The following is a 15,000-nucleotide window of genomic DNA, read 5'->3' on the forward strand; positions in this document are numbered from 1 at the left end:
TCTGATAGTACATTTGTGGGCAGAACTGAAAAAGTGTGTGCTAGCAAGGAGGTCTACAAACCTGACTCAGTTACACCAGTTCTGTCTGGAGGAATGAGACAAAATTCCAGCAACTTATTGTGAGACGCTTGTGGAAGGCTACCCAAAACATTTGACCCAAGTTAAACAATTTAAAGGCAATACTACCAAATACTAACAAAGTGTATGTAAACTTCTGACCCATATGGGCTTCATAGAAAGTGTTACCTATTTTCTTGTGTGTGCAAATGTTATCCTCAGGTCCACAAAGAAAATCTCTTTCCTGTAAAAAAAAACAAAAAAATCAATGATATATTATTTAACTAGTAAAGTATTTACACATCATAGCTGTTTTTGTTGTACTGCCTTTGAGGGAGTGTGTGAGTGTGTGGGTGTGTGAGTGTGTGAGTGTGTGAGTGTGTGGGTGAGTGGGTGTGTGGGTGAGTGGGTGTGTGGGTGAGTGAGTGTGGGTGAGTGAGTGTGGGTGAGTGAGTGTGGGTGAGTGAGTGTGTGTGAGTGAGTGTGGGTGAGTGGGTGTGGGTGAGTGAGTGTGTGTGAGTGAGTGTGGGTGAGTGGGTGTGGGTGAGTGGGTGTGTGTGAGTGAGTGTGTGAGTGAGTGTGTGAGTGAGTGTGTGAGTGAGTGTGTGAGTGAGTGTGTGAGTGGGTGAGTGAGTGTGGGTGAGTGAGTGTGGGTGAGTGAGTGTGGGTGAGTGGGTGTGGGGGTGTGGGTGAGTGAGTGTGGGTGAGTGAGTGTGGGTGAGTGGGTGTGGGGGTGTGGGTGAGTGAGTGTGGGTGAGTGAGTGTGGGTGAGTGGGTGTGGGGGTGTGGGTGAGTGAGTGTGGGTGAGTGAGTGTGTGTGAGTGAGTGTGGGTGAGTGGGTGTGGGTGAGTGGGTGTGAGGGTGTGAGTGTGTGAGTGAGTGTGTGAGTGAGTGTGTGAGTGAGTGTGTGAGTGGGTGTGTGGGTGAGTGGGTGTGGGTGAGTGGGTGTGGGGGTGTGGGTGAGTGAGTGAGTGAGTGTGTGAGTGAGTGTGTGAGTGAGTGTGTGAGTGAGTGTGTGAGTGTTATAGTACTCAATCTAAAATGTAATTTTTGCATTTCTCTTGAAGTTTTCTTTTTGTGAGGATAAAATTATCAGCGATATTCATCTCAGAGTAAATTTACCAAACAGGTGTGTGTCTATATTTGTGTGTGTATCTGTTTGTAGACAGTATTATAGATTGTGTTGTGTGCAAACTGTGAGTTTGTGTAATTAGGGTTTTAGTTGTGTTTGAGTGTGTTTGTGTATTTAACAGGCCTGTATTTTGCTGGTATGTAGTTCAGTTTTTTGCGTGTTTGTTGTGAAACAGAACAGGTCAAGGATTCTGCTGTTGTGTATTAACTTGTGTGTGTGTGTTGAACAGAATGAGTCCAGGAACATTGAGATGCTCGCTGCTGCCTGTGCTGTCGGTGTTGGATGCTGCTTTGCTGCTCCCATTGGAGGTGAAACGCTGTGTGTGTGTGTGTGTGTGTGTGTGTATTTGTGTTACTTTATCTCAGTGGTTCTCAATTTTGCCCCCTTTTGAAACTAAAAAAAAACTTTTGTGCTCCTCCCACCCCGTAATCAGATTTTTAAAATTATTATAATTAAAAAAAAAAGGTTTTAAAAGTATGCTTATTTTCTGTATACTTTCTGTGTTGCATAAATACATAAACATTTTAATTAGACCTACTTATAAAAAAAAATCCCAAAATAAAAAAAAGTGGTAGTGATTGCAAGAGCAATGTTAAAGGGATAGTTCACCCAAAAATGAAAATTCTCTCATCATTTATTCACCCTCATGCCATCCCAGATGTGTATGACTTTCTTTCTTCTGTAAAACACAAATTAAGATTTTTTGAAGAATATTTCAGTTCTGTAGGTTCATACAATGCAAGTGAATGGTGACTAGAACTTTGAAGCTCCAAAAAGCACATAAAGGCAACATAAGAGTAATCCATACGACTCCAGTGTTTTAATCCATGTCTTCAGAAGTGATATGATAGTTGTGGGTGAGAAACAGATCAATATTTAAGTCCTTTTTTTACTGTAAATCTCCACTTTCACTTTCACATTCTTCTTTTGTCTTTGGCGATTCGCATTCTTCATGCATATCGTCATCTGCTGGGCAGAGAAGAGAACTTATTGTAAAAAAAAAAAAGGACTTAAATATTGATCTGTTTCTCAACCACACCTATCATATCACTTCTGAAGACATGGATTAAACCATTAGAGTCTTATGGATTACTTTTATGCTGCCTTTATGTGCTTTTTAGCTTCAAAGTTCTAGTCACCATTCACTTGCATTGTATGGACCTACAGAGCTGAGATATTCTTCTAAAAATCTTCGTTTGTGTTCTGCAGAAGAAAGTGATACACATCTGGGATGACATGAGGGTGAATAAATGATGAGAGATTAAAACTATCTTTTAATAAATAACAGCTCACCCAAAAATTAATTACTCACCCTCGAGTTGTTCCAAACCAGCTTGACTCTTGTTCATCCATGTAACTCAAAATGACGGATGAGAGGATCGTGATTGTTACTGTTGCGATCAAAACATAAATAAAATCACCATTAAAGTTGTCCACATCACTCGCATGCTATATTTCAAGACTTCTGAAGTCATACAATAGCATTGTGTGAGGAACATACTAAAATTGAACTCTTAATTCACTGATAATCTTCCCCTTCACTCATTCGAATCTACATAAGCACAGTGCAGTGAGCGCACCTGACTCCAAATAAGGAGAAAAAGGCGGAGCAAAAGAAATTGTGCACAAACTTCATTGGTTCAGACTTCATTGGTTCTTTCATGTTTTGTCACCGCTGTAAATTTGAATGTGTGAAAGTGAACAAGATTTGAGAACAGGGCTGTCTTCCGTGTCTCCCTTACAATACATCTGCTTTACCTGTTGGGATAAAACTCCTGAAAATCTCCCTAGAAGAACAGCAGAGCCTGATCAAACAACCTTGTGTGGATGTACTGTATGTAAATGTGTGTGTGTGTTTCAGGTGTGTTGTTTAGCATTGAGGTCACCTCCACATTTTTCGCCGTACGAAACTACTGGCGAGGATTCTTTGCTGCTACATTCAGTGCCTTCATCTTCAGAGTGCTGGCGGTGTGGAACAGAGATGAAGGTGTGTTGATATGTTTTAGAGAACACTTGATGTACTTGTATGTGTTGTACATGTTGAATGTTGATGGAATTGCCTCTTTCTCCCTCAGAGACGATCACAGCTCTCTTTAAAACACGCTTCAGGCTGGACTTCCCCTTTGACCTCCAGGAGCTTCCAGCCTTTGCTGTGATCGGGTCAGTTCTGCCTCGCTTTTCTTCTTGAATCCAGAGTTTTTCTTAACACCTCAGAACACTGCAAAACATAATTGCCCTGGGTTTCAACCTGGAAATATCAGGGAACTGTAAAATTGTGTTATCCATGCCTGGACAAAGCTTGAAATTAATCTTAAAAGTCATAGAAATCTATACACTGTAAACCCTAATGTTGTCTGAACCCTCTGAAGCCTGACATATGAAATAATTGTCAGAAAATTCACATTTTTTGACATTAAACTGTTTTGAGTACCATTAGACAAAATATAAAAAGAACAAAAATGCTTTTTTTATGTATCATATTTGATACATCAGGCTTTAAGGTCATTATCCTCAAGAGGCCCAGCAGGTAATGTTTGTGTGGGACATTTTGTTACTTAAGTTTTTCTACAGTGGTAAATCTTGGGGTATGATCAGAGGACTCAACTTCCTATCCTTGCTCTATAAATATGAAATGAAATGTATCACTGTTCAAATACAATACGAATACAATATTTTGAATAAGCAATTTTTAATCATATGTATTTTATGCACCAAACACTATATTGGCATTTAAAAAAAGGGAAATTGTAAAACTTTTTTCGCTGGGTCTCAGGAACTTATGGTAAGATGACATCATAATAGCTTGTAATGTAAAATAATGAGATCTGTATAATGACTGAGCAGGCTTAATATATGAAAATACACAGAAATATTAGTTCACACTTTAAATATATCTTGTAAAATGTATTTGTCGGAATTTTCAAAGCACTGTGATGCATGAATGTAATGTAATGATGATTGAGAGATATACCTGAAAAGCCTGTTGCATCATATTTGATACATGGATTTCAACAGGCTTTTTTTCAATAAAATAATATACAAAATTTGAATCAAGCACAAGTTGCTTATATTCAGCAAATACTCATTTTTAAATATCAGTAACAGTGTTATCATTACTGTTACTTACTTTATAAAATAAGCTGTCATTTATCCCAACATAAGAGTCATTTTTTTGCGGAGGACTGCCGGCATTTTAAATAGATCGATATATAAACATTAAAACCACTTTTTTTTTCTCAAATAACCACAAGATGGGGCCATAAACACATGAAACTTAACAGCTTGAACAGAAAGTGAAACAGGAGCCGTCAAACATTGTGTATCATATTTGAAACGTACAGCGTTATAGGGTTAATTAAACATTACATGAAATGTCAAGTTTTGTGCTCATAACTCAAACGTCTAAGTTCCTTGAACTTATTTTTCTTAAGAATCCATAGACTTAGGGGCCTGGGTAGCTCAGTGGTAAAATACGCTGGCTACCACCCCTGGAGTTCGCTAGTTCAAATCCCAGGGCATGCTGAGTGACTCCAGCCAGGTCTCCTAAGCAACCAAATTGGCCCGGTTGCTAGGGTGGGGCACGTGGTGAGTTGAGCGTAATTGCCGCGGTGGATGGCGTGAAGCCTCCACACGCGCTATGTCTCCGTGGCAACGCACTCAACAAGCCACGTGATAAGATGCGCGGGTTGACGGTCTCAGACGCGGAGGCAACTGAGATTCATCCTCCGCCACCTGAGGCGAATCACTACATGACCATGAGGACTTAAAAAGCGCGTTGGGAATTGGACATTCCAAATTGGGAGAAAAAGGGGAAAAATCCAAGAATCCATAGACTTAAGATTTTAAGTGTGAATAACTCAAACTATTGAAGACAAAATTGAGGCAATGGGGAATACCCACAATGCCTTGCGCTTGAATTATTTAATTATGTTTCCTTGGTCAAAGGGAATTTTGAAGTATTATTTATGTTGTTTTGTTGCAAATAGTTGTTTGGTGTGACGTCATCATTAGGGTGATTTGTGTCCTCTTTGGTCAAGTTCGACCCTGTTAACACAATCTCAGCTATCCTTGTGCATGTGCAACTGAAGTACTGGTGTCTGTGCTTTTTTGTGGAGAAATAAGTTTATTTAATGTTTGACTGAGAATCAGTTTCTGTATAATCTTCATTGTTCAAGCTGTGTTATTGGATGACCTAAATTTGAGTCTATTCAATTAAAATTATTAAGTTGAAGCAACATTTAAATAGCAAATCTGAGTTAAGTCTAGTTACCTGAACTTAAATAAGTAAGTTCATTCTATATGAACACCAAGTTAAGTGAACTTAATTACACAAGTTCTGTATATATCATTGCTCAGTTTAATTGAGGGAATGAGTTTACTCAATCAGTTGAGTAGAGTCAACTTATCAGGGTTTTCAGTGTATAGTGAATGCTTTTCTAGTCATGCTTGGCTGAGTACTCTTGTGTTGTGTAAAACTTGCAAGCAAGCGATTTGTTTCTGATTTGTGTTGTCTGATTTGTGAGCGAAATAAGCTTTTGAGTCAGTTCTTTACAGTGTATTAGACGAACAGGTTCACAAATCGGTTTAAACGATTCATTAGCAAATCAGTCTGAATCAAAAATAATTTTTTTACATTTCCTGATCCAGTAATCACAAACGAATGGAAAGATCGTTGAAAATTCATGGAAATTAATTTCCAGAAAATAAATAAAAATGTAAACATCCTTAAAACAAGATACATTTACTTGCATAAGATATTAAGACTTAAAGTTTATCTTGAATTGCTGATTTTTCTAATCAATTGTGTGTGTGTGTGTATATATATATATATATATATATATATATAATTAAAAAAAACATTATAGTATAAATTTGTCATACTTATGCTTAAAAAACAAACAAACATTGTGCCAGTGGGGTAAGAAAAATAAACGTAATTCAAGATACAGTATATATTAGAAAATTAGTTTTTGTTGTGGTATTGGAATTGAGGCAACACTATTGTTCACTATACAGGAAGCATGAAAAATTCACTCCAAACATCATCATCATGTCTCACTCACACACACACAATGTTTTGTTCTGTCTTATATTCGTCAATGCAACTCCTATAATTGCTTTTATAGTTACCAACACAACAGTTGTCCATCGCCAAGCCTTGCATGATTAGTGAATAATTACTTCATAACACTCAATTAAATAATGATTACTTCTGACCACGCCCTCTTCTTAAATGCTTAATGAACTTCTTAATGTCCTGCTAATTGTTCATGTTCATTGTCTCATTTAGGAAACGTTTTAGACACGTTGTACCCAGCAGATGTTTGCTGAGGACAAACACACACACAATCTGCAATTTTCTAACGAGCCTCCTGTGTTATGAATCTATTATTCATGAGCATTGTACCGCATTCATGAATATGCATGAAATAATTAGCATGAAGCTTCATTGTTGTGAAATCAGTCTCATTAAGAGGTTTTAAGGTTTTTCGTCTATTTTATCGACTATAAATGAGCCATGTTTAAAGCTGTTGTAAAATGGATGATGAATACCCTTAACCGTGGTAAAATCACTGTAATGCACGGCCTCTCGTTGTTTGCTGTGCACTGTTCTTCTTAGACTCACCCTTATATTGTTTACGGTCAAATTTGACAATAAACGTGTTATTTTTGTTGTTTTTTGAAAGAAATGTAACAACACTAACTTCAAAAAAGTAAAAACACTGAAGTTGTGCTTTATGTGGTGATTTTCTGCATTTTAGATCTTATCTACCTGTAATTTTCTCATTAATTTGCATATGCAAATAAGCAAATTTATGTTAATTTCACTACAGTAGGAACCTACACTTCTATAAGTTGAAACATAAAGAAAATATGAGAATGTGTCATGTATTGGGGGCAGATTGTTGTCATCTGGTGCTAAAAAAAGAACAATTACATGACTTGAAAGTAACCAGTAGATGGCTGCAGAGATCCACTTATTTATTCCTGGTTGTAACAAGATGAATGTGTGTGTGTGTGTGTGTGTGTGTGTGTGTGTGTCTGTGTGTTCTGCATTGTGGCTGAACTATTGATTTTACTTGACAACCCACCCCCCCCCCCCCCCAAAAAAAAGCTCTGTGTTATAGTCTCGCCCATTCATTTCCTATGGTCGGTCAAATTTGACCACAAACAACATGTTTCGTTATTTGTCACACGGCCTAAACTCATCGAATTCTTTCAAAAAAAGTTTTGCAGATGGCAAATGTAGGAAAGTAACCAAGCTTCGAGCCACTCAGATTAAGAGACAAAACATTGAAGAGACAAAATTTATTTCGGTCAAAAATGACCGAACAGTGCACAAGGGTTAAAACGCACACAAACACACTTAATCTCTCTCTCTCTCTCTCTCTCTCTCTCTCTCTCTCTCTCTCTCTGCAGGATTGCCAGCGGGTTCGGTGGTGCACTATTTGTATATTTGAACAGACTGATCGTTCAGTTTATGAGGAAACAGAAAACCATCAACAAGTTCCTCATGAAGAAGTGAGTGTCTCTGTGCTTTTTAAACCGCTTTGAAATAGCTCACATGTAGCTGCACTGTCCACTACAACTACATTTCAGTTTTGTAAAGATATTCATACATTTTTATGTGCAAAACTGATTTTAAGCCTTTTAAGCTGAAGCCTTTTGATCACAACATGTTTTAAGATCACAAGAAACATTTCAGTCATGTTTCCAAACATTTGACTTGTGAGGTGTAACAGTTCAATGGAACGAGGAAGCGGGAGACGGCGATTGCAACTCAGTGTCTCTTTTTAGTAATACACAAAACAATAAACACGTTCGCATAAGGCGTAACGGAGAAGCTTCAATCTATCGTTGCGGGCCGGTCGATCAACACACATACAGCGTCAGGTGTCTGTCTCACTCTCTCTCATCTCACACTCTTGAGGACTGGCCCTTTTTATTTCCCAGCATTTACCTGCAATTCATCTCAGGTGAGAACCCTTACCGCTTACTCTCTTTCCAAACCAACGCTCCACCATGCTCTCGCCTCCACATGAGGTTTCCTAGTACTTAAAAAAGGCTCATAAATGGGCCAAACATTATTATTTCTGTTTCTGAAAGCTTTAGGTTTACAGTGTAGTTATTGCACTTGGCTTGATTTAAGAATTTAAGGTCTATCGGAGGGCATCTAATGTGTGGTATCTTTTTCCAAGTGTGTGTGTGTGTGTGTCATGTGTGCAGGCGTCTGTTGTATCCCGCTCTGGTTACTCTGCTCATATCAACACTCACTTTCCCTCCGGGCTTGGGGCAGTTCATGGCCGGACAGGTAACTCACACCTCCCTCTTTACACAGTGTGTATGTGTGTGTTTTCCCCAAGCTTTTAAACTTACCAGTTAATAATCTTAATGAGACATTTAAGAGGAAACATGAAGCGTTCATTAATCATTCTTAACAACACACACACACACACACACACACACACGCACATAAAATACAGAATAAGACATCAGCACACACTCTCTCTTTCTCTCTCTCTCTCTTGTTCCCATTAATTAATCAGTGACTCAGTATGTGGTAATAAAATGCTCCATTAGCAGCGTATGACTGCTCGCTTATGTAACATTACAAAAATGAGCTAAATAAAATAACCTATTGAGCTATTTAAAAATATGTACAATTAGCCATTAAATTAACAAAATGCCACAGGCTATTTGTGGAAAAGTGAAATGAAACAGATTTTGGTTTTGGATGTTAATGACATAATTTCCTCTGTATAGCTCACACAAAAGGAGACCCTGGTTTCATTTTTTGACAATCGCACCTGGGCAAAGCAAGGAATCGCAGAAGACTTTAATTATGACAGTCACTCGGCTGCCTGGAAACATCCGCAGGCCAACGTCTTCATCGTCCTCGTCATCTTCATCGTTATGAAGGTAAATAAACATGTAAATGGGCATTTGTTTTATTCAGAAGTCTGGTTTTCGATTGTTTTCATTCACACGCCCCACCGAGAGCGAGAACCACATTATAGTGATCACGAGGAGGTTACCCCATGTGACTCTACCCTCCCTAGCAACCGGGCCAATTTGGTTGCTTAGGAGACCTGGCTGGAGTCACTCAGCACACCCTGGATTCTAACTCGCGACTCCAGGGGTGATAGTCAGCGTCAGTACTCACTGAGATACCCAGACCCCCTTAAACTAGACTTTTTAAAGATTTCTCATTTATTTAATATCGGACAACCTTATTCGTCAATGATCCATATACCAAATTGCATGTTGATTTGGTCAATCACAGTAAAAATTATTTTTCATTGGCCTTGACCGTAATTGTTGTTGATTAATCTGATTTTATGGTTTTGAACTTGTGAGCACAAGAAAATGCTTACCAAATGTAACATTTGTTGATCAAGCTGTTGCAAAGTTATGATGTTGTTGTTGTTGTTGTTGTTGTTGTAGTAGCATTCCCTTTGGTCAGAATGAGACAAAATTTGGTGTACATCCTCAAAATATCCTGATGTCTATGTGTAACAAGTTTTGTTAAATGTGGGCTTTGCGTTCGTAAGTTTGTGAATTGTATAGGTGGGCCACACTCAAATATTTCAATGGCATATATACTGTATCTGTAAAACAATTTGACAAATCAAAATTCTTTTGATTTAATTTTTTATCATAATGATGATGCATGCCAAATTTTGTGTATATTGAACTAATGACTTAGGATGAATAAAAAAAAAATAGAAAGTTAATCACAAAATGCTAAATGGCTGAAAAGTTTTCTAGATGAAAAAAGATGCATAAACTATTTTAAGGCAGAAAAACAAGGCTGAAGAAATTTTAAAAAGTACAGTAGACCACTCAAAACAAAGATTAAGTTCAGACACAATAAACTAGATGTGGTTTGTTAGTAAAAGGCCAGTCTGGTCTGTTATTAGACCATGAACAAAGTCATGTTCACTTCTCTAGAGAAATAACACTGATTGCAATGGAACGATTGGATGGAGATTTGTAAACTATTACAGCTAGTGAACGGATTTTAGTTCCCTGATACCTAAAAAATATATATATATATTTTTCAGTTTTCAGCTCTCCAATTCTCTGGTTTAGGAAAACAAGTGTGTGTGTGTGTGTGTGTGTGTGTGTGCTCTAAGATTTACATCGGTCGCTACCTGCATGAGTGTGTCGCCTTGGCAGCCTCAACAGAACACAGTCGAAACCTGTCAGCACAGGAAGTGATGTCATCAGCGTTGCCATGGGGACAAGTACCCATGTGTCCTTATGCTGAACAGAAACCTTTGCCTTAACCTGTGTGTGCACTCAAAAAAATATTTTATTTTTAAGATTTACACATTTCAATTTAATAACAAAATTCCATTCAATTGAAATGTGTAATGTTTAACTAAATTAAATGAATACAATTTTAAATATTTACATGCAATTGATATATATAGAATTTGATGGAGTTTTAAACGTAAATCTTAAAATTATTTTCTCTGTGTGTGTGTTAGTTTATGTGGCTATAATTTAGGGACAAATTTGATAAGAACCAGGAATGTTGGAAACTGGAAAAAAGACAGTTGCGCTCTATATAGTGACATCACTATTTCAAAGTTCATAAATCAGCTAAATCATTTTATGCTGTAAATTCAATAATGTCAACAGGTGTGTGTGTGTGTGTGTGTGTGTACAGGTTTAACCTCTGTTGTGGGGACCAAATGTCCCCACAAGGATAGTAAAACCTGAGATCACCTGTGTTGTGTGGACCAGTCAGCGGTCCTCACAAGGGAAATAACATATTAAACGATGTTTTATTGAAAATGTAAAAATGCAGAAAGTTTTTTGTGAGGGTTAGGGGTAGGGTTAGGGTTAGGGGATAGAATCTATAGTTTGTACAGTATAAAAATCATTATGTCTATGGAGAGTCCTCATAATGATAGCTGCACCAACGTGTGTGTGTGTGTGTGTGTGAGTGTGTGTGAGTGTGTGGTTGTATGTGTATGTATCAGTGTGAGTGTGTGTGGTTGTATGTGTGAGTGTGTGTGGTTGTATGTGTGTGTGTGTGTGTGTGTCTGTGTGAGCGTGAGAGTGCGTGCGTGAGAGTGCGTGCGTGCGAGTGTGCGTGTGTGTGTCTGAGTGTGCGTGTGCGTGTGTGAGAGTGTGAGTGTGTGTGTCTGTGAGTGTGTGTGTGTGTGTGTATGTGTATTTATCAGTGAGTGTGTGTGTGTGTGTGTGTGTGTGTGTGTGTATGTCTGTGCGAGTGTGCGTGCGAGTGTGCGTGCGAGTGTGAGAGTGTGTGTGTGAGTGTGCATCTGTGTGTGTGAGTGCGCGAGTGTGTGTGGGTTCAGCTGGCGGCCCGTGGGCCAAATCAGGCCCTCCAATCATTTTTATCTAGCTCTCCGAATGATTGTGATAAAATCACTGCGCATTCTGATGCATCAGACTTTATATTTTCATGTTTTTTAAATGATTTATTGTTTTGTCAAATGGCATTGGCTTTCACAGATCTTTTAAATGAGTTTTTATGATTTGTAAACAAAAGCTGTTAAATGTTAAAATGATAAAAAAAATAATTGTTGTTGTTGATCAAAACATATTTATTAGTTACTGTAAGTGTGTAAAAAATGTTTGTTCATCAGCCAGAAGGCACTTATGGCCAGATGTTATAAAATGTTAATTAAATACCCCTGACAATATTAATGTCAATAAACGCACAGTATTAAGGGTGTTTAATTGTTTAGATCCAATAAATACAGATTTTTTTCCGTCTGGCCGGTCTGGCCAGTCTGGCACCCGCAAGAATGTAGATAAAGACCTCTGGTTAAAGGATAGTGAATATCATTGACTTGGTTTGGAAAAGGTGGAACTTTGAAGCGAAAGAGATCCACACATGAGAAAGAGAGATCGACACAAAGAACGAATGAAAGGAGAGAATATTATGCAATGATCTCTCTATCCACCCACTGCTTTCAAACACTCTCCAACTACATTCTCACAACGCTTGCATAACGTTCACACACAGTCCACCCTCAAACAGCACTTCTGTCCTCACAAGAACCATCGACTGTGCTCTGTGTGTGTGTGTGTGTGTGTGTGTGTGTGTGTGTGTGTGTGTGTGTGTGTGTGTTCTGTTAATTAACTTCTCACCCTATTGTCTGAATCAGCCAATCGCATCGCTTTGCTAATTACCCACAGTTCACTTCAGGATTCACCTCACATTCAGTACCAAGTGACTCCTGTGTGTGTGTGTGTGTGTGTGTGTGTGTGTTTTAACTTTTCATTTTGTGTGTGTGTTTTCATGTGCCTAATTAACAAATAAACAGAAATGCTATTTCCAGATTGGTGCAAAGTTCAGACTTGTTTGCTAGTGTGTGTGTGTGTATGTGTGTGTGTGTCTCCGTTCACTCGTTATAATGAGTTTATCTGTCTCATATAAAGTGTTATAAAATGTTAGATGACATCAGATTGTCTATTGTTCTCTAATGAGATCTCGCTCACACACACACATTGATCAGCACATTTTTGCTGTTTCTGTTCTTTGGAAAGACAAAAGACAAACTTTTAATTGCTTGTTGTAGTTGAATGTATTTTGTCAAGAATATGTCTTTTTAGCATTGTGATGTGATTTGAATAGATTTGATCAATTGAACTGATAAATTATTGAGTATCCATTCATAATTTTAGGATAAATATAGTAAAATATATATAAATATTTATACCCATTTTTGAGATTTACACGTTTCAGTTTCATAACAAATTTCCATCAGATTGAACTGTGTAAACTTTAATTAAATTAAATTAATAAAACATAAAATATTGAATTTTTAATTTAATTTTGTTAAAGCTGAAATGTATAAACAAACAAAAAAATAATAATTTGTAAATAATAATAGTATTATATTTAATATAAACAGTAATATTTTTGTACTGCTTAATTTTAATGCTTTTTGTGCTGATTTTAATGAAAAGTACTTGTATGACAGTTTTTAATTAATAAATAAATTGCACTTTTGCAATACAGTAAAAATGACTGTATTACAGTAATGAAAGTCATGAGAACTGTGAGTAAAACATCTACATATACAAGTTGTTTTGTGATATTTTCACACTTGCACATTTACATCTGATGTGGTTTTTTGATGGCAATCATTCTGTCTTGGTGTAACCAGTCATCCAACACGGACAGATTTTGCGTCAGACGTATAACGGATTGCTGATCTATAAGGATATATGGGGATTTGGATATGTCATGATGCACACAGATGCATGTGTGAATATCACACCCCTCTGGTTTGTCATATGGCAGGGAAAGAGTGTGTGCGGCTGCAGACGAGCAAACGGTCCCTGCTGCGATCTCTTCCTCACATATAGTATGAACCAATCAAAGGCTGCATCCAAATGTGCATTATTCTTCTATGCACTAAACGTATACTGTGTTGGCACTTACAATGGAAGTCAATGGGGCCAATTTTTGGAGGGTTTAAAGGCAGAAATGTGAAGCTCAAAAAAGCATTTTCAGTTTAAACTTCAAAAGGGAAATCTAAAGAAAAGAATAAAGAAATTAAATTATGCATCAAGAAAATTTGGCCCCTAATTTTTGGCCCCTTTACATGTTTTTGCATCGTGACGTTATTTACATGATAATGAATCACATTTCGCCGCTGCCCTCAAATTCAGATTAATGCGATGCGTTTGGACGTTTTGCTTTTGAGCCGTTTTCTCATTATTCGTTATATATACAGTAATTAATCGTATTATTTTTTTTAAAGCAGTAAAATTAAAAGACCACTCAAAATATTTTATTTTTGAGATTTACACATTTAAATTTCATCACAAAATTCCATCAGATTGAATTGTGTAATGTTTACTAAATGTAATTAATAAAACTTAAAATATTTAGTTTTTTATTTGATTAAAGATTATACAATTTAATTAGATGGAATTTTGTAATAAAAAAATTATACATTTAATATTTATGCATTTTAATTTCAAAGGCATGATGTATTAATGCTTTATAATTTAAATAATAATATTTTTCAATATATATATATATATATTATCATATCACAGTTAAGATGTGATTTAATGACATTCACTCAGTAGTGTTCTTTAACAAACTTTTTTGGTTTTGCTGTCAGGAACATTAAAAGTCATTATTGGTACGTTTGTCAGTTATTTTTATATTAACTGTATATGTGTGCACGCTCTCTTTTAATTCGATTTCTTATTCTGAACGTCACCCTTTGTTAATGTGTATTTATATATATTTTTGGGACGTGTTTGTTGTCTTTTGTGCAGTTCTGGATGTCTGCTTTAGCCACAACTCTTCCTGTACCATGCGGAGCTTTCATGCCTGTTTTTGTCATCGGTAAGAGTGTGTTATCTTTCGTTCTTTCTTTCTTCATGAAGTCCTTATTTTGAAGCATTTTCACCATTTAATGTCAGTTTTTAAAAATGCCAACTTTTATCAAATATAGAAGCATGAAAATGTTTTGCATGATATTTTTGTGCTGTACTGCACATGTTTTTGTGTGTGTGTGTGTCAGGTGCCGCGTTCGGGCGTTTGGTGGGTGAGAGTATGGCCGCGTGGTTTCCAGAGGGCATTAACACAGATGGCACCATCTACCCCATAGTGCCCGGAGGATACGCTGTTGTGGGTGAGAAGCTTCAGACTGTTCACACGCAGACGTTCATCATAGTTAATTACCTCTTATGGAAATGGCTCCATTGTTGCCATAGTGATTTTGAGAGGCATTGGTTCAATTGTATCGTGTTGGGTTGCGCACTTGTATTGTTTGCTTTTCATCGTTTGTGTGATGAAGTCTTTG

The 15,000-nt window shown here is 37.2% G+C and overlaps 1 protein-coding gene across 1 annotated transcript in view; it reads left to right on the forward strand.

The window, feature by feature from the left end:
- LOC127429924 (chloride channel protein 2-like) overlaps positions 1–15,000 on the forward strand; it is an 86,815-nt gene that overhangs the window by 54,225 nt on the left and 17,590 nt on the right. The window contains exons 7-14 of the mRNA XM_051679288.1: positions 1,419–1,497; positions 3,051–3,176; positions 3,265–3,349; positions 7,610–7,711; positions 8,417–8,501; positions 8,954–9,109; positions 14,471–14,540; positions 14,719–14,829. Coding sequence (XP_051535248.1) covers positions 1,419–1,497; positions 3,051–3,176; positions 3,265–3,349; positions 7,610–7,711; positions 8,417–8,501; positions 8,954–9,109; positions 14,471–14,540; positions 14,719–14,829 — 814 coding nt within the window. The remainder of the gene's footprint in view (positions 1–1,418; positions 1,498–3,050; positions 3,177–3,264; positions 3,350–7,609; positions 7,712–8,416; positions 8,502–8,953; positions 9,110–14,470; positions 14,541–14,718; positions 14,830–15,000) is intronic.

Source organism: Myxocyprinus asiaticus, chromosome 39 (genome assembly GCF_019703515.2).
Source record: "Myxocyprinus asiaticus isolate MX2 ecotype Aquarium Trade chromosome 39, UBuf_Myxa_2, whole genome shotgun sequence".
NCBI lineage: Eukaryota > Metazoa > Chordata > Actinopteri > Cypriniformes > Catostomidae > Myxocyprinus > Myxocyprinus asiaticus.